Consider the following 25320-nt stretch of genomic DNA (forward strand, 5'->3'; position numbering starts at 1 on the left):
CCTGGGTGGCTCAGTTGGTTAAGCGACTGCCTTCGGCTCAGGTCATGATCCTGGAGTCCCTGGATCGAGTCCCGCATCGGGCTCCCTGCTCGGCAGGGAGTCTGCTTCTCCCTCTGACCCTCTCAACCCTCCCTTCTCTCATGTGCTCTCTCTCTCAGTCTCTCTCTCTCAAATAAATAAATAAAATCTTTAAAAAAAAAATGGGAGAGAATGTGATGAGGCAGGAGACTAGAAGAAAGCCATACACTAGAGATTTAGGGTATATTTTGGTCTCTTAGAAGAAACTGTATCCCAAAATTTTAAAGAGAGAACAATTTATATATATATATATACCAAAAATAAGGTTAACTACTATGAAGGGATAGAATATGACTCTAAAAATGAAAAATAAAAAAGATTTTTTTAAAAAGGGATTGATAAGATGTTGGTTGAAAAAGGGAAAAAGAAAAATTTAAAAAAAAAGAAAATTAAAAAATTAACTTTGAAAGTCTAAAGAATCAGGGGAAAAAAGCCATGAATTCTATGTGCTGTATTCCCCTAGTGCTGGTGTTCTTCCGTTCTCGCCGATCGGTAAACTTGGTCTTGGATGGCTGTTCTTGCTGATCTGGGGGAGAGGCCTGTCGCAGTGATTCTCAAATGTCTTTGCCAGAGGTGGAATTGCCCCGCCCTTGCCGGTCCGGGCTAAATAATCTGCTTGGGTTTGCTCTCGGGAGCTTTTGTTCCCTGAAAGCGTTCCGTACAGCTTTGGAGGACGAGAGTGAAAATAGCGGCCTCCCAATCTCTGCTCCAGAGGAGCTGAGAACTCGGGGCCCTGCTCCTCAGTGAGTCCCCAGAGAAAAAGCAGTCAATCACTCCCATCTCCCTGGTCTCCAGCCGCACTCTGTGCTCACCCGGCCTGTGACTGAGGGTTTCTATCTCTGGCATCTGACCCCGTGTGGAGTCTCCAAACCCAGCAGATCTCTGCAGTGCGCTCCCGCACTGCTCCTCCCAGGGGAGGAAGGGGAGTCTCCCCAGATCTGCCGCTTGTTGGGTCCCTGCTGGAAGAGCAGTGGCCTGACTGTGCTGCAGATCACAGTTTATGGCAACCCCGAGCTGAGAGCCCGCTCCTCAGCTCTGTCTCTGTAGCCGGCTTCCCCTCTCCGATACCTGGGAGCTCTGCCACACTCAGGCACCCCTGATCTTTCTGTGACCCCAAGGGTCCTGAGACCACACTGTCCCAGCGAGGGTTCCATGCCTGCTTAGTCACTGGAGCAACGTCCCTCAGTGGAGCAGACTTCTAAAAGTTCCAATTTTGTACTCAGCGGCTCTATCACTTGCCGGTAGCCGGCTGACAGAGGCTCCCTCCCCCCACGGTCTATCTTCCCGAATATCACCTCAGATTCACTTATCCGCAGGTACTACCTTCCGGAAAGTGGTTGCTTTTCTGTTCAGAGAGTTGCTGCTATTCTTTTCTTCGATCTTCTGTTGAGTTCATAGGTGTTCAGAATGGTTTGATTCCTATCTAGTTGAATTCCCGGGACCAGACGAAATTTAGGTCTCCTCCTCCTCTGCCATCTTGCTCCTCCCCCTAAGATAAATTCTCTTGATCGTGATGTAAGAGTGGCTTTTTTAAAATGCATCTGCTGAATTTTATTTGCTAGCATTTTATTTAGGATTTTAAAAATTAGTATTAATGAGGGAAATAGAACTACAATATTCTTTTTCTTGTTTTTGTATTTTGCAATTCTGCCTTTATGAAACTCATACTAGCTTCAGAATATAAACACTTTGTGCAATGTGCAAGCTTTCAGATACACCAACCCATTAAGTGTCTTTTCCAAGAGTTATATGGTTATTACAGGCAAAAACTGAAACTCAGATCTTCTAACTCCAAGCCTCTTTTTACTGTCCAGTAAGTAAGCACTGCAGTTGAAAAAGGTCCACAAGGCACTGGAGGAAACTAATTAATCTTACTGGGAATGAAAGATCACCATTACACACCTCCCCCCCCTTACAAAAGTGAAGGTTATCATGGAAGACAGACTAGAATGACCAGTATGAGTATTAATATTTCTTACTGGTCATCTCTGTTCAGGTAAATGTGTGACTGGAAAGAAGGTAGCTTGGATACATTGATGTCTACCTCAAATTAGATGACCTCTAAGGTTCTTTCCAGCACTGAGAGTGCAGGACTTAAATCCAGTAAACCACTACTCACTCTCTAAATTTACATTTGTCCTGGCCATATTTCAGCTGCTACCTCAGTCTTCTAATTTTTGTGCCTTCCTCTCCATACTAAATAGACATGACTGTTCAGAGCTCTAGCCCAATGCCTTGAGTATCATGAAAAGCAAATAACCATCATAATTGGACAGACTCTAGCTCCTGAGACATAAAAACCTTTCAAAGTTAGTGGCTCTAAACCTTTTTTGGGGTAATGGCATGAAAACTCAACAAATGTTATGGAGCTACTCACAACAGAAGGATTTTGCATAAGATTTAGGGCATTTATAACCATTCTGAAGACAATCTACAAACTGGTAAGATTACCAAGTCAAGAACTCCTACTTGGGATGAACAAGGAGGCTGAAGCAGTGAACAGGAAATATACAGAAAGCATTTTTTTCCCTTTGAAACAAAATACTCTAAAAAGTGGACTTCTGTGACAGTTACATCTACTTCTTCCCTTTTGTCACTGACAGCAACCTGCTAGCCAAGGAAAGATGAATGACTTCCCTTCACAGTTCTTCAGTCTCACTCAAAGATAACATCCGAGTAATGCAAACCCATTTCCATTCTTCTTATCAGAAACCTAGTAAATTACTCTCACATACCATAATGGCATCAACTTGGGACATTTTTTTTCTGTATAAATATATCAATGATGTAGCCAGTGTAACTTGGGAAACAAGGGTTTGCATATCATATAGAAAATTTTTAAAAGTTTTAGAGTGTAGGTACATAAGTAAAACAATTGTTTGTTTTCAGGTAGGACCTACCATGGCATCATATGTAAATATATTACTAACGATAGTCTGTAAGATGGTAATGGCTATAAATTATTACATAAAGGTGTTATTTATACAAAATGCAATGCAGGAATACTTTTTTGGTTGGTTGAGGATGTGGTTTAGACTATGGGATTTTTCCATAAAATGGGTATCAACCACATTTTTGCTATAGAAAATACTAAAGTGTCTATAAAGTGAAATAAACATTGAAAAATATTTTGTATTACTTTATGAACTAGCTTCTATTTTTCAATAAAATAAGTACTTCTGAGGAAAAAAAATGTTAAAGTGTTGAGATCCCAAAATCAAATCCCATTCCTACTTATAGAAGAAAAATAGTGAATTCACTTTGAAGTGATTTGATTCTTGAAGATTAATATGGGGGGGGACAGTTAATAATAATAATATTTCAATTTTATTGAGTTGTTATAATGCTTTATTTCAATAAATAAGGCATTATAAACTTACTGAATATTCTAAACATAAAACATAAAGTCTAATTTTTAAATTACTTTACCTTTTCTCAAATTGTTTTATAAACATTGAAGCACTCTGACACACTACGAAGTATGACTATTCACCCTATCTAATTTGAAAATATTTTAAATTTAGTAAAGACTACTGTTCCATAAATTACTTTTATCAAGTGGTAAGAGTTAATGGAGAGATGACTGAAAAACCTGCCATGATACAAATGTAAAGGGTGTATATTCTTCTAACATCTAGGCAACCTGTACATGAAAGAAATCAAATCTATTTTAAAGATAAATACTTGAGGTTTTCTCATAATCTTTTAAATAAAATCACATCAATATTTTAAGACTTCAACTGAAATATTTCTGGTTTTACGGTCAATAACAGTGTCATTAGAGGAAACACTTCAGGATGCTCTGAAATAAACAAATGAAAGTATAGGCCCAGGAGGAACTCAGTTACTCAGCATAAAATCAACAAAGCCAATCTTTGTTTAAGTAGTTGCTTTCTCAGTGTACTCTTACTGAAAACAAGGAAAAGGGCAGACACAATCAAAATAAAACAGCATTGCCTGGGTGAGCCCCAACCCCGGGCCTTTCCCATTAAAGGTAGAGGAAGTGGGACTGACACTGAAAGAGAACACTGTTACGAAAACAAGAATTAGAAGAGATGAGCATGTGTAACAAGATAGGAATTGACTGAGGAAGCACATGACAGTTATTCAAATCAACTTTTGAAAAGTAAGGACAAGAACTAAGTAGAATGACCAGAGAGTTCTAATAACTTCCTCTTAGAATTGAAGGTTGACCAGTAAGATCTCTATGATCTATGGGAAAGTGGGGTATGAGTTCCTGTTTGTTTTACATAATGATGAAAGCAAACAAATTGAGCAAAGATTAAAAAGAACAAAGTGTAAAAAGTTAACAGAGGACAACTCAATTTCCTTGATAAATTGATTCTAATAATCAGTAAAATAACAACTATAGACACCTATTCAAGAGATATTTTCATATTTTTTGATCGGTGAGTTTTTACATGGTGTTTTTGGAACCAAACATTTAAGACCAACCAACCAAACAAACAAACAAATCCATCCCAGACAGGTAAATTGTGAAAAGGAATCAAGTTGAACACAGGTTAATCCAATGCTGCTTGAAGATAAAGACTGTAGCTGATGCATGGAGTTGTACAACTTGGGGCTTCTGAATAGTAAGGCTGTAAGGACAGGCATGACATTCTGTTGTGCCAAAGGCAATGCACTCCCAAACCCTGTAAAGGCAAACCCTGAGAAGTGATAGAATAGGAGACAGAACCATCTCCAGTGTTGGCACACTTGTTCAAACCACTGTCATCTCTGCTCTGGATGACTACAATTGCCTCCAACCCACCTCCCTGCTGCTCTTCTTGCCACCCCACCCCTCAAACATAATTCATTCTCCACATAGAAGCCAGAATGTTTATAAAGCATTCATTGTCATTTTACACTTCTACCAAATGGTCCAGTGACTTCCCATCACACTTGGAACAACACACCAATTCCATAGCCGGGCAACACAACTCTACATGATTTGCCTGCATCTACCTCTGAACCATTTCTAAGCAGGCTCCCTTGGCTCTCTGTTCTTGAAACAGAAGGACACTGGGACCCTCTCTGCCTATGGTGCTCAGCTCTGTGCTAAGGTCTTTGTTCTGCTGACTCTTGCTCACCATTCAGCTCTCATCTCTCCACCATATATAATTGCCATACTATCCATCTGAACTTCTCTCTCTAGTCATGGTGGCTTGCACCCCCTCTCCATTTCCACAGGAGTGTTTCTGAGTGTATAGGCGTGCTTGCTCACTCCACCAAGTGGAGAGATGCCCTACCTCTAACCTCCTTCTCCTCTCCCTATGCATCAAATACTATTTTTTAAACAATAGCCAAGTTCAAACTTTTTCTATTCCTATAAACACAGCTTTCTCTTCCTAGAACCACTTAAGTCAACAATCAGCATCACATGATTTAGTCATAAACATTCCTTAATCTTTGCCTGGAGAGCTTATTTTTCACCTACTGAATTTCTAAACTTGCCACAAGGACAGATCACAGACTACTTATGGGGATACATTGTCACTTCTCATAGTGATTAGCAGAGTGCTAAGCAAATATTCTGTGTCTGTAAATATTTTTAATAGAATAAGAGTACTCTAGCTCCCTCCTCCCCTTTGATTCCTTTAAACCCAACTGAATACTAGAGAACCGATCTTTATAGCTTGACCACAGTGAAAGAAAGTCTTGGCCAGTGGAAAAGATTTCTCAATGTAAACATCTCTGTAACTCACTGATCTATTGGAACATGCATTTTAATTTGTTTTTCCATAAGTGGTGATGAGATAAATAGTAATTCTTCTATCTTGTTTCAGCCAGTCTTATGTTCAGAAGCAGTCAATTTATGATATGACTGTGCAGAGCTAAGGTAGTTTATGGCCACACATCAGCACATCATTAACCAGCCTGTGAGGAGACTGCCGGCTTGGTCTTGGCCTCATGAGCACCCTGAGCAAACAAATAGGGCTCTGTCCATCCATCTAGATTATAACAAGCCAAAAGGACATTTGAACAAAATAATCCAAAAGTTCCAATGAATATTTTAGCATCTTCATTTTATTTTTTAGTTAATGATATAAAACATCTTAATAAAAATATTAATAATTGTGAAAGGAATATGTTAGAACTAGCTTCCTTATTTTTAAAGATCTTCATTTAGCACTGGGTGATACTGGTGCTCTAAGGTCTGTGTTCAATTTATTTTGATACACTGTCTAATGACTGCCAGAACTGAAAAAACACCTCCACATGGATATAGAGATGCAAAAAAATGCAGTCGCTTTATTTACTAAATCATTATACTTATTTTTGTGTCTCATCTACCAATTATACAAAGAATGGTGCTGAAATTCACATAATAGATTTATATCTTCCCTAATATCAATTAACTATTCTTACAACTAATCAGAAAATGATAAATTTTTAAACAAATGGGTTAAAAACTCTGAAACAATTCATTTGGATGAATTTTAAGTGGGATAGAAAATTGTTTCCTAGTTTTTAAAGTTTGTGGATATGCTTTTTAAAGAAAAAAACATATCTGAACAAATAGTATTTTTTCAAAAATCCTGAAATCTAAAAAAAAAAAAAAGTAATGGGATAAATTACTATTCTTTCAAGTGTTCTCTTTCCCAACATTCCTTCTGAGCTCTCCCTTCTTCTTTTTTTTTTTTTTTTTTTTTTTAGATTTTATTTATTTCTTTGAGAGAGAGAGAGCAGGAGCGGGGAGGAGAGGGAAAAGCAGGCTCCCCTCTGAGCAGAGACTCCGATGTGGGGCTCTATCCCAGGACCCTGGGATCATGACCTGAGCCGAAGGCAGACACTTAACCAACTGAGCCACCCAGGCGCCTTCCCTTCATCTTAAAAGCTCTCCCTTCATCTTAAGGGTGAAGCCTCAATGACTCATAAGGTGGCATTAAAAACTAGCAACTGGGGGCGCCTGGGTGGCTCTTTTCAAAGTGTATCTTTCACAACAAGGAGGAGGAAAAAAGATAACATAAGAAAATAAAAAAAAACACTGAAGTTAAGGGTAAAACTAGTTTCAAGCAGGATTAAATGAGAACTCTTGGGATTGCACCTGTCATTTCCCACCATGGACCTCTCTGGCTGGAGAATTTCAAAAAACAAAACAAAACAAAACATACTCTGTAGAGAACTATGTGAAGAAATTCACTTTCCTCACCAAGGTCAGATGTTTACATAAAAGAGGTACACTAAGAGCAGGCCGTATCAAAATCACTTCTGATTTGATCCTACAGCTCTACTTAGACATAAACTAATTAACCAAACAGGGAATATCAGAAAAAAAATGGTATCGTCAAAGGAAACAAAATGCTGGTAAAATATTATGAGCAATTGCTTTATTTTACCTGCTGTTTAAAATTTTTAAGTAACCAGAGGAAAAGGCTGCAGTGATTTAACTTGCCACATACAACTCAGAGCTAAAGAGCTTCAGGAACACTGAGTATGGCCAATAATCATGTGAGGAAATAAGGCAAGAATCAACACCACAAAAAGGGAAGTAATTTGCTAGGTAGCCTATAATTAGCCTCTGAATCTTACAGTAGAGAATATTATTGAGGCAAATAGCTTAGGAAGATTTAAAAAGGGATTAGTCGTTCACATGAATGAATAAGCCCAGAATTTAGTTACCTGAGCCAGAGGGGAAAAAAAGGCACATCATAAAAGCTATCTAACCCTTCTGTTTCAGGGTATGCAGATCCTCAATCCAGAAGAGATTTCTGAGAAAAATATTTATGCTACTGGAAATTTGGAAATTATTAACCAAATGATAAAATTACCCAAGCTAGAATATCACAAACAACAAATATCCAACGGCGGGCCAATTTAGCAAAGATTAACTAGGGGGGCACCTGGGTGGCTCAGTCGGTTAAGCGTCTGCCTTCAGCTCAGGTCATTATCCCAGAGTCCTGGGATCGAGTCCCACGTCTGCTCAGCGGGGAGCCTGCTTCTCCCTCACCCTCTGCCACTCCCCCTCCTTGTCTTGCTCTCTGTCAATAAATAAATAAGATCTTAAAAAAAAGAGATTAACTAGGCTGGTCAATTCTAAGGTGTCATTAGAAATAATATTATTTCTGTATAGGAAGTGCCTGATCTACAAAAAAATATGTTACATCAACTGTTTTTACTCAGAAAGATACTTAACTTTTTCAAATAATAATTAAACCATTACTGAAGCTAAAATTTTCATATAATGGAAAGGAAATGATATAGAATAATTTTAACTGGGGTATATAATCAGAATAACTAGAAGCTGATCCTGATTGGGAGATATTTCCATTACAATGGAATTACCTAAAATATTTAATTTTAAAAGAGAAAGGCTTCTACAACAAAAGTTTTGCTTAAAACTAAATAAAGCTCTACTATTAAATTATTCAAGAATAAAGCATGAAAACACAACACCAAAACATATTAATCAAAATAATGATATGAGTTGGAAATATTTGATAAAATGATCCATTAAGACATTAAATTAAAAAAAAAAACAAATTAAACTTCAGCTTAAAAGATTTACTACCTAAATTGACAACATTTTTTATTTTTGTCTGAAGCAGTGTGATGGTTTAAAACTGTGGCCTAAATTCCTTCACACTTGCACAAAAAAAGCTGGGGTCTAAGTTCTTTCCTCTTGAATCTGGGCAGGCCTGTGACTGCTTTGCCAAGTGACACTGAATGACTTCCAGAGTTAGTGCAGAAAAGATCATGCAGCTCCCACCTGGCTGCCTTGAGACTCTGGCTCCAGGGGATGCCAGACCCCATGTCAGAAGCCTGCTGCCCTAAGACTAGCACTCCAGCAAGGCCACGTGCAGGAACTCCTGTTGATAGCCCCAGCTGAACTCCCTGACAGCCACGTGAGTGAGCGGACATCTGCCTATAGCCTCATGAGAAACCCCGAGTGTGAACTGACCAGCTGAGCCCTTCCCAAATTTCTGACTGATATGTCATGATCAAAATAAAATGGTTGTTTTCAGTCCCTAGGTTCTGGAGGAATTTGTTAAGCAGGGGACACAGTAACCAGAATAGGTCCTATAATTAAAGAAGTACCTCTGTGATAGATGGGTTGTCAGGATAGACTCAGGCCACAGCATTCCACTGCACTCAAAGTTTAAACATACGGTGGAATAAGGTACCAAAAATTCAGGTTCAAATATTTACCTTATTTTTCCACCAACATACACCTATTATAATTTACTTTCAATCATTCACTCAGCCTTTTAACAAATATTTATTGAGAACCTACTCTATCCTGGGCTCTGTGCTAAGTGCTAGTTGTAAACACAGCTTAAAGAATAGGGGTTTTGGGGGCAGAAAATTAACCAAACATCAAATCATCACTTAGACATACAATTACAAAAGGGGATAAAAATACAATGGCAGCAGAGGGAAAAGGACTCTAAAAGCATTAACGGCAGACTGAGTCTGGAGACTTAAGGAAGGCCGAGCTCTGAAGGACAAGGAGAGATTCACTCACCGAGGCAAAGAGAGAGGAGAGCTGGAAGGGAGAAGGCACTGATGAGCAGAGCAGAGGCCAAACGGCAGCAGTGTTATGAACTGAGATCTTTACAGAGAGCAATGGGAAGGAAGGGCTTCCAGGTTTTTAAGCAAGATAATGAAATATCGAGATTTTCATTTTAAAATATCATTTTAGCTATCTATCGCAGTATTTCATATATTGACAACACCAGCCTCCAGTGTATTAATTATTTATGGAGTAACTAAATAAGTCCACTCCACAGATATTCATTTCATGCCTCCAACATGCCAAGAACTAAGAAACTAATCAGGAAGAAAGACTGTCTCTACATACATCAAGCTTTACAGTCTAAAGGAACATAGAGCAGGAAATGGGCAATTTATATACAGTGAAATAAGAATCTTACTATAAGTACAGAGGGTTGTCAAATATTGAAAGGATGCTTAATCCAGATATAAGGAGTCCAGAAGAATTCCCAAAGGAGATGTCTAAGCTGAGACTAGAAGAATCAGTAAGTGTGAAAGGTAAGCAGAATTAGGGGAATAAGGAAAAAATCAGATCCCCCTGAGACAGAATCTCATGTCACTAAAGGTAAAGGCTCATAATTAAGAGAGTCACAGAGTGTTCAAGGAACAGAAAGAAGTTTTACATGGGTGTACACTTAGAGGGGAGTGGTAAACGAGAGTGTGATCACTCAGGCACATGTAAACTCTCTTTAGATTCTATTCTAAAAGCAAGAGGCAGACACTGAAAGGCTAACAAGGGGAGTGCCAAGACCTGTAGAGCATCTTATAAAGAACCCTCTGGCTATATAGTGTGGAGAACAGATGGGAAACAGTCAAGATTGAACACTGGGACCAAGTGAGAAGCTGCTGTTGGAATCCAGGATAGAAGTGGTGGAGGCCTCAGCAGGGAAATGTCAGGAGAAATGGAGAAAAGTAGGAAAAAGGATAAAATTATTTTCAGGAGGTAAAATTGAGAGGACTTGATGATTAATTAGGTGTGAGAGGTGAGGGAGAGGAAGAACTCAATGATGACTCCCAAGTTTCTGACCTGGGTACAACCGATGGAAAAGGGGAACCCCAAAGGAGGAGCAGGGCTTTAGGGGTGCGGGAAGGAAGATGAGAAAAAGGAGAGGTAGTTTTGAGTTTAAGGTGGCTGTGGCTGGGACATGCAAGTGGAAATGGGCAGGAGAGAGATGGCTATATGGTGCTGAAGGTGAGAAGAGCAATTCAGGCTAGAGAAAAAGATCTGGAAGTCAAGAGCACATAGGTGTTACTTGAAAGAGTGGCTGAGCTCGTCCCACTAAGAGCAGATCGTGTGAACAGAGAGGGGGTTAGGCTAGGACCAGGCAGACACCAATGTTAAAAGATGGTAATACAAGAGAAAGCTCAAATGGAAACAAAAGGAATGGCCAGAGAGTTAAGAAGAAAACAGGTGAGTATGTTGCCATTAAAACTTGACAGTAAGTTAAATTATAGCTTTTTTTAACTCAATTTCTCTTGATTTTCTTACATGAAGATGAGGCTGGGTTTGGTAGAAATCTCTCTCTGGACCTGGGCAAGAGTCCTCCACTTCCTCAAAACATGTGATTAAGTTTCTTCTCCTTCTTGGACTAGAAGCCTTGTGATTTTGTACAATACAGATATAAATTTAAAAGAAAAACGAAACAAATATATTTAGGTTACAAATAAGATAATAAATGTAAACAATGTGAAAAGGCCATGGATTTTAGAGCCAAATGGACCTGATCTGAAATCCCACTTCCGCCATTTCTCAGCTATGTGATTTAAGGCAAGTTATTCAATCTCTCTAACCTTGAGTTTTACTGTGTAGCATTCCACTATCTGCAGCATAGAAATGGAGCTGTTCCTATTTTCTCAAACCCACTCTAATCAGAAAGCCAACCCCACCAGTGCCAATGAAAACAGTACTGTTCATGGTTGCAAATAACCTCCTTGTTGGGGAAATCGATGGTCAATTTCAACCCTCATCCTGCTGTAATTATCAGAAGCATTTGACAAAGATGATTAGTCCTTCTTTTTAAAACACCATAATGGTTTGCTTCTGGGTAACCACTCTACCTTGGTTCTCTTCCTGCCTACCTGGCCCACTCCCTTTTAGACTCTTTCCTGGTTCCTTCACGTGTCTGGGGTTCCATATTAGTCTATGTCCAGACTCAGCCCTCCTTCCCTATCTGCTATCACTCCCCAGGTGACCTCATCTAGGCTCATGGCTTTAAATATCATCTACATGCCCCGAGTGTTCAAATGTGTATCTTTTGTTCAGATCTCTCTTCTGAATGCCAGACGCCAACTGCCTACTCAACACTCCTTCATGAATGTCTAAACAGCTTTTCAAACTTAGCACGAACTCTTGATTCTCCCTAAGTCTAGTCCTCCTACAGTATTCCTCATCGTATTAAATGGCAACCCCATTCTTCTAATTACTTTGGCTCAAAATCTGAGTCATCCTTGGCTCTTTTTCTCTCATCCCACACTCAATGATCAGCAAATTCTGTCAGCTCTATTTTCACGATATATTCAAAATTCAACCAGCTCAAGCCATAGTCACCTCTATCACCTTACTCTGAACTGTACCATCTCTCTGGCTTATTGCCATAGTCTTTTGACTTTTTAAATTTCATTCTTGACTCCTATAGTATATTCCCTACAAGAGCCACAGTAAATCTCTTTTAAAGGTTGTTATATCTGGTTAGCTCAAAATCTTCTTATAGTGCCTTATCTCGCTCAAAGGAAACACAAATTCTCTATGGTCCTAAAGCCTTATCTGACCAGCTTTCCCACTTCTGCTGTTTTCCTCTAATCATTCCCCATTTCATTCCCTATGCTTCAGCCACATGGACCCCTTTTCCATTCCTGGACCACCCCCAAGCATGTGCCGGTCTCTGGAACTTTACACTATTTCCTCAAATACCCTCATGGTTTGTTCCCTTACCGCCATCATGAAGATCTCTATTCAAAGGTCACCTTGTAAAATCCTCCCTGACAACTACCCCCCCCAATTGTAAATATATGAAGAACAATCTCCTCCCCACTATTTCTTTTCACCCTTCTATTGTCTCTTTCTCCATAGCCCTCATTATCCCCTAATATACTAAGTTAATTATTTTATTCTCTAGCTTCCCCCAGCCTAGTATATAAAGTCCATGAAGCCAGGGACTTTATCTGTTTTAGTTCTCTGAATCCCCAACACCTACAACAGTGCCTGGTATATAACAGGTATTTAATATATAAGTGAATTAAAATTAAATAATAAAACGTGTATAAAGTGTTTAAAATATAGATGTTCAATAAATGGTTGTTCTTATTATTTGTGGAAACTTAAAAACTCAAGGGTAATTACCCCAAAATTGATAAGGCAAATAGCACTGATAAAGTGGAAAGAGAATGACATACTTCAGGAATTATTTTCCTGTAGACATTGAATTTTTATTTTAAGACATAATTTGATTTGGGAATGTCATTTAGCTTATCATATGAAACTCTTCTGACAAAGTGAATTTGAACAAAATAAATGAATTTTTAAAATATTATAAATTTACAGATTTGCCATAATGTCATGAATGATCCAAAACAAACCTAGCAAAGTTATATTTTCTTTTAAGGAAAGGTAAAAATATTTTGGAAGGAGCAAGCTATTTAATAATATTCTATTTCCAACAATTAGAGCTCTGAGAAATATGTATATTAAGAAATAAATAATGGATGAATCTATTACTCTGGAATAAATATAATAGGAGGAATTGTAATGTGTTTCCTAAATGGTAAGATGGTGTTCCAGAATTGGTTTAATAAAATCCTCCCAGAAAGTATGAAGAAGGGACCCATAGTTGTCTGGCAACATAAAAGCTTATTTATACCACCAGATAAAGCTGAGAAAGAAATACTGCGCATAATTTAGAAGGCTCTAAGATGGCTCCTTGAGGGAATTTAATGCATTTATAGAGTATCTCATGGTTCTTGGCCTACTGGTACCCAAGAGATGTTTGTTATATGCATAAATGGTACACTAATACATGAATACATTAATTATAAGAAACTACCACTCAGGTGTCTGTCAACAGTGCCCATGACGAACTCTTAATAAAAAGCTGGGAGCTTAGGGGAGCTTGGGTGGCTCAGATGGTTAGGCGTCTGCCTTCGGCTTGGGTCATGATCCCAGTGTCCTGGGATCGAGCCCCGTGTCAGGCTCCCTGTTCAGTGGGGAGCCTGCTTCTCCCTCTCCCTCTGCTGTTCCCTCCACTTGTGCTCTCTGGCTCTATCTCTCTGTCAAATAAATAAATAAAATCTTTTAAAAAAAAAAAAGCTGGGAGCTTAAGTCCAATGCTCTTCTTTTTCTCTCACATCAGGAGTAAGGAAGAGACTTCCAGTATAAAAACTGAGCTCTAGGGCACCTGGGTGGCTCAGTCGGTTAAGCGACTGCCTTCGGCTCAGGTCATGATCCCAGAGTCCTGGAATCGAGCCCCGCATCGGGCTCCCTGCTCGGCGGGAAGCCTGCTTCTCCCTCTCCCACTCCCCCTGCTTGTGTTCCCTCTCTCGCTGTCTCTCTCTCTGTCAAATAAATGAATAAAATCTTTAAAAAAATAAAAATAAAAATAAAAGCTGAGCTCTACTTTAGAAAGTAAAAAAAAATCACCACTCTAAAGGTTTCAACTGCCGCCTTGGGTAAGTAGTACTACACGTCCTGTTATTTGCGATCCCTGAGGCAGTGGAGCACAATGCCGGGTTTCTCTTTGCAGCCTCATCTCCAGACAGCTGGAAGAGACCAGAAGGGAAACACTCAGGCGGCACACAGACTAGGTCCTGCTGGTGCAGAGTGCAGCCCTCAACAGGAGATCCCTCTGCAGGAGGTAAATGCCACTAAAATCAGATTTTGAAAGGTAAAAGAAAAAAGAGGTTATTAAAGAGAAATGAAGACGTTATGAGAGACATATTATTAAAGAGACAGAAGTGAGAAGTAAGGGCATGAGTTAGTGAGGTGTGAAAGCAAATGTTATCGCACCCTTCAAATCCACGTGTGAGCACACACACGCAAAGTCTGTGCACAAAAGCCCAAGTGGACAGAGGCCTTAACCCTCACTTTTCGAATGCATAGAGTGATTTAACAGATTTCAGTCTCATTATTCTTCACATTTTCAGGACTATCAAAATCACACCTGGCATGACAGGATCTGTAAATTCACACCTGAGTGAAGATGGCGGTGTGCAAACTCCATCTTGAACACGTTAGTTTCTGAAAATATACAGGTTGGTTTAAGATTTAAAGGGAAAAAAGTAGGTTACACTTGTACCCGGAAAGGTCTGCATGACTCAGAGTTTAATAATAGGATACATAAGATGTCACCCTTAGGTCACTGATTCTAGGGTGACTATAGTAGACTGCCATTTTAAGACATCACCATCTAGCAGCTGTTTTGTTCACAATCTGTAGAAGAAATGTGTTGCTTGTCTCTATTAATACTCATTTGACAGGTGTATACATTCCAACTCACATGCATCTGCCAATTGGAGCCCTTTGAAGCAGGGTGTTGAAAGCCACGACAGCTGTTACCTTTAGACAGTCCTTCGCATGCCCAATTCTCTCCTTTATCTAAAGAGCTAATTATTAATACTTCAAATTGTAACAGATTTTTGTGTCTAAAACCCAAGTCACAAAGGAAAGATATCAATGGAGGATTTCTGAAATAAGCACAATTATCATTCTCTGGGACAAAGAAGGCAACAATCTTTCCTCCTAGGAAGATGTGGTAGAGGCCAAACAGGCTGAGGAGGTCAACATTTACAAGAGCTCAGTGACCTGCAGGAGACTACAGACATCCTGCCAGGACTGTGTGCTTTCGCCAGAGGTCACTGGGAAATACTTCTAAAACGTATGTATTGACGATTTATGTACCTAGGCAATATAAACTAATGTAGCTTTCACTATGTCATGGTGCTCTAGAGCCCCTGAGTCAACACCTATGTAGTGCCAAAGATTATAATTTATCAGTTCACCCCTTCACCATGGCAAGTGAAAAGTGGATGGTACATACTGCACTGTAAAATCATTACGCTAAGGGGGGTTTCCTGCAGCCCCAGTCACAGTGATGACCGGAGGAGAATTATGTTTTCAAAAATAAAGCTATTATTTCTAAAGCACAGTATGTAGGTATTTAAGTCATGGCCTAATCTGCTTTTTCTGTGCTGAAATAATGCCCACATCTACTCATCGGCCTTTGTTACATATTCAGCCCATGGTGGCACTCATGGAAATAAGACATCATCTAAAAATCCGTGTTCTTACCTTCCAAGCTCATACCTTCCTTCAAAGAACTCAGCATCTCCATTTAGAAGAAGGTTAATTTAACCAGGCAATATTCCAATTCACATTTAGTATGAATTTTTAATGTCTGTATAAAATGCTTAATAGAGGCTCTCCTTTATTTTCTTAAATGATGTTAAATAATGCGCTATTTGACACAAATTCAAAAAAATGGTGAAAAATGTCACTAATAACTTTTTATTTCAAATACATCATTTTATTTTAAAAGGTCTCAAGAGCCCTGCAAGTTCAGGCTTAACAGATTTTAGTGTGTCAAACCCAAGAAAGCTTATAAAATGAGAAAGAAAGCACTCACTGTGCCCCTTTGATCTGGCTCAGAAAGGCAACAAAACAACTCTGTAGTTTGATTTTGTTTTGCTTTAGAACTGGTATGTCACTGCAGACCATGGCCTGCAACTCTATTTCACTGATGAGGAAATTAAGGCATAGAGAGGTTAAGTGGCAAGGAAACACAGACCCTTTGAGTAGAAGGGACCTTATAATTAACATAGACCAGAAATATTACAACCATAGGCCTGCATTATTCATCTAACTGAAAAAAAAAATGCCATTTTCATATAAGCTAAAAGTCTGTCTAAAAAATCTTTAATTCTAAGTTTAATAGCAAACTTAGCAGACCTATTCTTTCTGTCTGCTATAAAACTTTGTCTTTCATCTTAAACATGAAGAAGCTCAGAGTAGAATTTAGTGCCCCAGCAGAATACCACTTTCTGGCCATGTTTACTAGGGGTAATCTCATCCTGTCACTCAGCTCTTCCTAAATTCCATAACTATTATTTGAGCATCTGTTCTATATCCAACAGCATTCTAGGTGCTAAAGATACAGCAGTGAACAAATCATGTGAAAATTCCTGTCTTCAGGGAAATAAATTTTTTAAGTATAACAGAGTATGTTAACACTATGAAGAAAATAAAAAGCAGAAAAGGAGATGGGAGTGTGGAGTGAGGCTCAACTTTAAAAAGAGTGGTCAGTGAAGGCCATTTGAGTGACATTTGCATAGAGATCTGAAAGAGAGAAGGGGGGAGGAGTGAGCAAGCAAAGGGAATGGTATCTAGGGAGGATATTCCAGGCACAAGGAGCAACAAACCACAAAAGCCCTGAGGTAGAAGTATGCCTGGCCTGCATGACTCATATTTTTCTTGTTCATTATTTTAAATGAAGTATGTTTTTCTTTATTGAAAGTTGTGTCCAATACTTTGGAAGACAATCAGGGACATTCATAAAATCCTAATTACTACAGATGAGCTTCAGATTCACTTCAGAGGAGTTTTTAGTGGTTATGTATTACTATTACACTGCATGCACCCTGCCGCCCTTCCACTCCCCACTCCTCTTCTCCATTAGAGATCAAAATATTGACTTCCCAAAACTAACTTATGGAGATTTAAAGCAAAATCTGCTTTGGGGAAAGGGCCTACCTTAAGGAAATCAAACTGCAACGCAGAATACCCCAACCCACAGGACTCCCTCCCTTGAACTTCTAAACCCACAGCCTTTAAGGATTGTGACTGTTTCCATCTCATTATATGCTACCTTGTCCTGTTCTTGTATATACATCTGCTCTCCTAGTGGGAGCAGGGCCCATATTCCTGGGAGCAGGGCCCATATTTTGGGAATGTCTGAATCCCACCACAGGGATCTGCACACGGATGGCACCAATATCTGTCTGCCGATGATGTCATAGAAACCACCACAAAGAGAGCAGACATTCCTCCCGTTTTAAGTATCTGTTTGTGGATAAAGCATGAAAGAGACATCAGTCTCTTACAGGCGTTTGGATAATCTCAACCATCTTGGCCAAGTTACTGTTTGTGTAACATTCCATTCTGTCGAAGTTTCCCTTTGCATTTTTGGTCGGGCACAGCACACACTTTCGGTCTAGACACCAGCATGGATTACCCACCGAACACAGAGGAACCGCACCGGGGGGCATCCCGTTCTGTTCACTTCAGCCAACATCCTTAAACACTATTACGGGAAAGAAACTCGACAGAAAACTATCAAACACCAGCCACGGCCCGTACAGTCTGGCAAAACAGACACATAAGGAACAAGTTCTGTGCATGCAAGACACGCAGAAGTATTTTGAAAGTATATAAGCAGTGGCCCAGAGGGTGAGGTAAGACTTCACAAAAAAAAGCTGGTACCTGAACAGCCAGGGTTTTGAAAGACGACTAGGCCTAGGACAGTCAAACACGGGATCAAAGGGCATTCCAGATTGTGCACAACACTGACAGAAACATAACAGACTGCAAACTGCTGGAGGAACTCATTCCCCATCAGTGAAGGAAAGCTGGTCTGTTGCACTCTGAAGCTTTCCAAGAAAAAAAACAAGCTTTCAAATAAGGAGCTGAGGAGGAAAGTTTTACCACTGCTTGTTTTGTTAAACCTCTTAGCCTTGCTTTGCTTTGTTTTGCTCTGTTTTGTTCCCTCTTAAAGAAATAAAGTACTGTGCTGGCATAAAACTTCAGTGAGGAAAAGCACTTCAACTTTAGAAAACGTCTAAGTGGGCAAGGGCCAAGGAATGAATAAGTGAATGAATGAATAGGTGAATGAATGAAAACATAAATAAAACTTTTCTAGAATATGTAAATGGAGCAAAATTAAAAATTCAGTCATCATGGACCTGAAATATTCATTCCAACCCTTCACCAACTCAATAGGTACTTATGGTATTTGGTGCCCACTATTTGTTAATTTCCGGAAGACCAGGCCCACGAGTCCCTCTCATTGCCCTCCTTTTTGAGCGAGCTCTTGCTTGCAATTTAGTAAAAGAAAGAAGCAGAGGATAATTCATTGTAGCAGGTTCCCTCCACTAAAGCCTGAAGCTCATGCAGAGTTAAATTCCAGTTAAGGTAGCCAGTGAGGTCAACACGCTTAAATAATATTACAACGACAAACAACTGTGAGATGTGAGAAACTTGTCTGACAGAGGTCCTTGATAAGGGTGTCTCATCACCTCTCCCCGTGAGCCGGGAGCGGGCGAGCTGGACTGCCTGGCCAGGGGTTTGAAATGCTGAATGCGGAACAGAAGAGGGGACAGAAGGGGGAAAGTTACCTGGGAGCTCAGGTAGACTTTGAGGCACTCCTCGCACACGGCCTTCTTGCAGCAGGGCAAGGGCTTGATGGGCTTGTCTTCCAGGCACACCCGGCACATCAGCACCATGAGGGGCACGTAAGGATCCCCTACCCCACCCAGGTCAGAGTAGGGTGGAGCTCCCAACAGGCTGGGCACGGAGAACGGCTCGGGCGCCAGGTAGAACTCCAGCTCGATGCTGCCGCCGTCGGGGGACAGGGGGTCTGTTGGGAGGGACAGCCGGGGGCTGGGGAAGGAGGAGGGGGTGCTGGGAGCGTTCGTCACCGGCGGAGCCCGAGGTGAAGACGCGGGCGGCGAGAGCTGCTCCGCGGTGGGGGCTTCGGGCAGGTCATTCTCCACGCAGAACACCGAGCAAAAAACTTGTCTCTTGGCGGGGATTGGGCGCCGCTGCCCCAGCACGTCCAGGACCAGTTCGTCCGCCGCCCCGACGCGGGTCCTGGGCTCCGGCTCCTCGCCTGGGGGCGCGTCCTGCTGTTCATCCCCTCCCTCGTTTCGGTCCCCAGCTTCCTCCTCCTCTTCCAGCTGCTGTTGCAAAGTCTGGGGGTTGAGGGGCCCGGTAAGTGCCAGTCCCGCGGGCTGCCCGGGCGCTCGGCTCCTCCTCCCGTCCGGGCCCCACCGGCTCCTCTCGGGCTCCGGGGCGCTCGTGTCCGCGCAGCCCGAGTCGCTTCCGCAGCCACCGCCGCTCGGCTCCGCGGAGGCGGCGCGCGGCCCGGGCTCCCCGGCGCTGTCCCCGCGCGGCCTCAGGGGCTCGGGGTGGCCCGTGGCGCCGCCAGCGGGGGCCCGCGCCTCCTGGGGCCCGCCGCCGCTCACCGTGCTCTGCTCCTCGCCCATCGCCACCCGCGGCCCGCGCCGCCGCTGCCCATCCAGCCGCCGGGACCCCCACCCGGCGCCGGCGGGCAGCGGGGGCAGCGGCTCGGCTCGACTCGCGGCTCTGCTTCTGCTTCCGGGTCCCTCCTCCGGGGCTGGGACTCCCCGAGCTCCCTCCGGGGAGCCCGTGCTCCCGAGCCGCGGCAGGCGGGGAGCCCGGCCCGGTCCGCTGCTCCTCCTCCTCGTCCTCCGGCGCGGCCGGGGACCGCCTCGGGGGCGCCGAGGGCCGCTCGCTCCGGGCGCGGGCGCGCCCGCCCCTCATGCAGGTCGGGGCGGTGCCGGGGCCCCCGCGAGCCCTCGGGCGGGGCAGAGGGTCCGGGGAGGGGAGGCGGCCGTCAGTCCCGCGCCATCGCCGGTCCCGGCTGCGGGCCGCGCGGGACGGGCGGCCGGAGGGCGCTGGTCCAAGGGTCCAGGGGCCTGTGGCGCCGCGGCGGCGCGCACCGGGAGGTGCAGCCGGAGTGAGCGAGCCACTGCGGCCCCTGGGGGAGAGGCCGGAGCGGGCGACCTCCCTCTGCTCCCGCTTCACCTAGAGCCCTCCTCGCCTGCCCCTCACCCCACCCTCTTGGCGCACACCTCCCCACACGTACACACGCGCGCAGGCACCCGCGCACTCACTCACACGCACACCCGAGTGGGTGTGATCTAAGAGCCGAGATGCGCTCTCGCGCCCAGAGTTCACACTCGGCCTCAGCAAAACCCTTCAGAGCAGGCAGGCTGCCCTTCAGGCTACGCACGAAGTAAACTTCCTACAAAATCACTGTATACTCAGAGCAGAAACCAGAAAACACTGGCCACTTAGGATTTTGGTTTCTCTTGGATCCATCGAATTTTAAATCCTCCAAAGAGGGAGTTAAGAGAAATAACTCCAGGATTTATTCGTTAAAAATGCTGGATATACTAACTGTTTTCTGCCTATTGGGGTAGGATCGATCTTTGGAACCCACAAATAAGCGAAAGTACTTTTAACCTACTCCTCCAACTGGAATCCTTTTGAGAGCTGACAAATAGCTAATTTAAGATTTATCCCTTTTTCCTCCTCTTCGTATTTCCCTTAGGAACTTTTTTTTTAACCCTTTAAATATTACAAAATAGATAACACGAGGTAGTAGGATGGCCTGGCCTAATTAATAAACTAGATCATTGGTGGGAATCATGAGGAGTTAGTTACATTAGCATAACCGTATTTATCCCCCAAACTGTTTCCAAGACAACAATTACATTTGAGCCAGAATTTAATTATGTGTTGATCTATCTTTATTTTACAGGAAGTATTAGTCACCCAGACTGGTGTGTTTTAGTTCCCTAAAGCCAATGAAAACATTTTGGGGAAGCCAACCCTTGTTTTTGCATCTTGAAAGGGAATTCGATTTACACGTTCATATAATAGGAAGGAGTTGTGAAGTGTGTAGCTTTTTTTATCTTGAAGCTGTTACTGGTTTGTTCGAAAATATTTTCCAATTCAGTTACAAATGCTAGAAAGGCAACTAACTATGCAATACTAAGAAAGCAGTGCAACATCCAAGAACATTTCTATCCTTTGTGTCTGACCCTCATTTGCACCCTAGAGGGATGAATCCAATCAATCAAATCAATCGAAATGTCACCTCATTTATCAATCTGCCCCAAGAACGAAGAATTCTTCCTTGGAAGAATAAATGCCATTCAAGGATTTTTTTTTTTCCATTTTGGCTAATTAGTTTCCTGTTAACTGCTACTTTCTCCAAATGATACCTCTAGTGTTTGTTCTAAAGACAGGGACAAGAAACCTACATGTATTGTGCCTTTTGTGTATGCCATCTGATAACTATTCCTCTATTCTTTCAATAGAGATACAAAAGTAATCTGTGTTTTCTAGGTGACAACAGGCTAAATATAAGACCACAGTAACAATAATGAATAGAAAAAAGTATAACTCCTCAGGGTCTATAGGAATCAAATTAAGGTCCTTGCATAGTTTTGGGACTCTCAGCCCCACACATATTTGTCATAGGTGTTCCAAGAACTTGTTCTTAAAGAGCCCACCACCTTGCTCCTTATCCCTCAGGCTTCCATTCACTGGCGGCGGCTTTCCTTGCCACTGCACGAACTAGAAGTCACTGCTAGCAATCCTGAAGGCTCCCCAAAACTCTCAGCCCTTCTCCTTGCCATGATTTCACTTCTATGGGATTCATCCATCTTTGTGAAGAGAGAACCATGGTACGTCATATCTTCACCCTCCAGACAGACTCAGACTTGCCTAAATGCTGGGCTCAGCCTTGCTGGTGTTTAATCTGGGACACTGGCAGCATGAAAATGAGTTAAAATGCAAAGTTAAAATTCCTGTCAGACCATCAATTTCCCCTGAAATGAAATGCATGAAGCATCTATAATGATTGTGATGACAGGATTCACTTTTTAAAAAGGATTGGTTGAAAACATACTTCCCATAGCATAAATTTCACTTCTCTACCACAAGCTTCATATTCTCAAAATTCAGACCATCTGCTCCACATCAGGCTGTGTACAGTTGTTAGTACAACATAAGCATTATCTGCCACTACCAGTTTGAACTCTCAATATTTTCTAATCTGCAGTGAGCTGTGCACCTTCCCTAAAACCAAGACTAACATTAGGAGACAATGTCAAGTTTGAGATTTGACGTAGTCAGTTGCTTTAGATCGTTATTAAACATTTTTTTCTATTACTACTTTTCTTATCCTGGCCTTTAAATATGACTTATTTTTGGTGCCCTTGAAGATTTTTATTCAGACATTAATTTGAACATTAAAAAGCCTAAATTTATTAACTTATTAGAAAAATGTTGTGAGATATCAGAAAAGCCGTGAATCATTTTAATTTTACACATTAAAGGTAAAACTAATTTCTTTTTGCCTGTTGTGGAGAAGAAATGCATAACATTTAAATACCATAAAAGAATTATACAGCAAATAACGGACTTGTTTTTTCTGCCAGTCTCTCAAATATCCAAACAGGCAAAAAGAAATAGTAATCATTTAATTTTTAAAAGAAATTCATTTCCTGGGGCGCCTGGGTGGCGCAGTCAGTGAAGCATCCAACTCTTGGTTTTGGCTCAGATGGTGATCTCAGGGTCATGAGATGGAACCCCCCTCCCCTCCAGGCTCCATGCTCAGCACAGAGTCTGCTTAAGACTCTCTCCCGGGGCGCCTGGGTGGCTCAGTCGTTAAGCGGCTACCTTCGGCTCAGGTCATGATCCCAGAGTCCTGGGATCGAGCTCCACATTGGGCTCCGTGCTCAGCGGGAAGCCTGCTTCTCCCTCTCCCACTCCCCCTGCTTGTGTTCCCGCTCTCGCTCTCGCTGTCTCTGTCTCTGTCAAATAAATAAATAAAATCTTTAAAAAAAAAAAGACTCTCTCCCACTCCCTCTGCCCCTCGCCCCTGAGTGCTCTCTCTCTCTCTCTCAATTAAATAAATAAAATTTTTTTTAAAAAATTCGAATGAACAGGATGGAATGGTCTTCTAGGTCTGCTTTTGAAAGACACAGTGGAACATTTGTCCTCACTTTCTTGTTCTCCTCTTTACCCATGGAGGAAGAGAACCTGGAACATTAAGGGAGAGGGCATCAAGAAGAAAAGAAAGGGACACAATTCTTTTCCACCCTAAGTTCCCTAAATCCAAATAGTAGGCTTTTATAAGATAAAGTTAAAAATAAAACAAAACGGTGTATTCCTTCAACTTACAAAATAAAAGCCTAAATGCTTGGAATACAGAGGAAACCAAGAATAAAAAGGACAAAGAGGGAGGGAAAGGAGGAAAGGGAGGAAAAGAGAAGGAAAGGAAGAAAAAAGGAAGAAAGGAAAGAGAAAGGAAGGGAAGGCAGGCAAGAAGAAATGAGGGGAAGAACTTTAGCTATTACTATCCAAAATAACCACTTACACTACTTTATCGGATTGAGATATTTCATTCTGGTGTTTACATCTGTGTGTATAAAAATATATTAAATGATGAATTCTCTTTTCCTGCTTTTTTTTACTTAGTAATATATTCTGAATATTTTCTTTCTTTTTTTTTTTTTAAAAGATTTATTTATTTGTCAGAGAGAGAGAGCACAAGGAGGGAGAAGGGCAGGCAAAGAGAGAAGCGGGCTCCCTACTGAGCAAGGAGCCTGATGGGGGCCTCGATCCCAGGACCCTGGGATCATGACCTGAGCTGAAGGCAGACACTTAACCCACTGAGCCACCCAGGTGCCCCTGAATATTTTCCATATAATTAAAACATCTGTACATCATCATGATTTGTGACTGTATAGAATTTTACTACATTCATGCATCATAATGTATTTAATCAATTCTATTTTATTTTTAAAATTAGATTATTTATGACTTTAAGATAAATAACACTTAGGGGTGCCTGGGTGGTTCAGACGGTAAAGCGACCAACTCTTGATTTCAGCTCAGGTCATGATCTCAGGGTCCTAGGATTGAGCCCTGTGTCAGTCAGGCTCACCACTTGGCGGGGAGTCTGCTTCTCTCCCTCTCCCTCTTCCTCTGTCCCTCCCTCTTGGTCACAAGCTCTCTCTCTCTCTCTCAAATACATAAATAAATCTTAAAAAATTTTTAAAAAGATATAAAACACTTAATATATGTTAATATTTCTTATTTATATTAACATATAACCTTTGTTACATTCCTAATATATGATAGCATAAAGTCCTAAAAATTAAATTGCTGCAGAAAAGGGTAGGTGTACTTTTACAGATCTTGGTGCATATTATCACAGAAACTTAACAACAATTTATAGTCCCATCAATAGTGAGGCTATGAGAGAGTCTATTCTCCTAACCATTCTAAGGAGATTTTTTAAAATTCAAAATGCTGTAAATAACATCTCACTTTTTAATTAATGAGTACATTCTTTTAAATAAAAAAGGGTGAGATCAAATATTAACTGTTGATTCCCCTTTGGATATTTACAATTTAGCACTACATCAATATAATTCTCTATTCCTGAAGTTATGGTTCTGACAGCTTCCTTTCCTCATCTTATTTTTTAATTTCCTCTTTGCCTCTTCCAGTGACAATAGTGGTTTAAAAATGTTCAGGGATAAACTCAGTCATAATTAATACCCCTAAATCCATAATACCAATCCCTCATTTCCAAAACACAGATTCATTTATTTGAGTGCACAGACTCATTCCCAAGGAAATCCCGTCTCTCAACCCACACCATGGAAGCTCTTTAAGTTAAGATAAAAAGAGGTCCACTAACGGTGTAAAGTTGACCCTTCTTGGATGGAGAACCAGTTCCCTCCTCAATGAAGGAGACACCAAGACCTTGCGGTTTAAAGGCAACTCAAACTTTCCACTATTATGGCTTTGGTTTACCAGAAAGATGTCAGCCCAGGCTCTACATATAGAAACCCCCAATCTCCTCTTCCCAAGGCACATAGTGACATGAATAGAGAGGCACGTTCTCTCTGTTCGCCAGCTTCTCTTTCTAAAGA

At 41.5% G+C, this 25320-nt stretch overlaps 1 protein-coding gene across 1 annotated transcript in view; it reads right to left on the minus strand.

Annotated features, from left to right (window-relative positions):
- Positions 1-19824, minus strand: part of RNF217 (ring finger protein 217) — a 131831-nt gene extending 112007 nt beyond the window's left edge. Inside the window, exon 1 of the mRNA XM_021693386.1 lies at positions 18955-19824. Within this exon, the coding sequence (XP_021549061.1) occupies positions 18955-19824 (870 nt within the window). The remainder of the gene's footprint in view (positions 1-18954) is intronic.
- Between the last annotated feature and the right edge of the window lie 5496 nt (positions 19825-25320).

The sequence above is a fragment of the Neomonachus schauinslandi genome, chromosome 8, assembly GCF_002201575.2.
Source record: "Neomonachus schauinslandi chromosome 8, ASM220157v2, whole genome shotgun sequence".
NCBI lineage: Eukaryota > Metazoa > Chordata > Mammalia > Carnivora > Phocidae > Neomonachus > Neomonachus schauinslandi.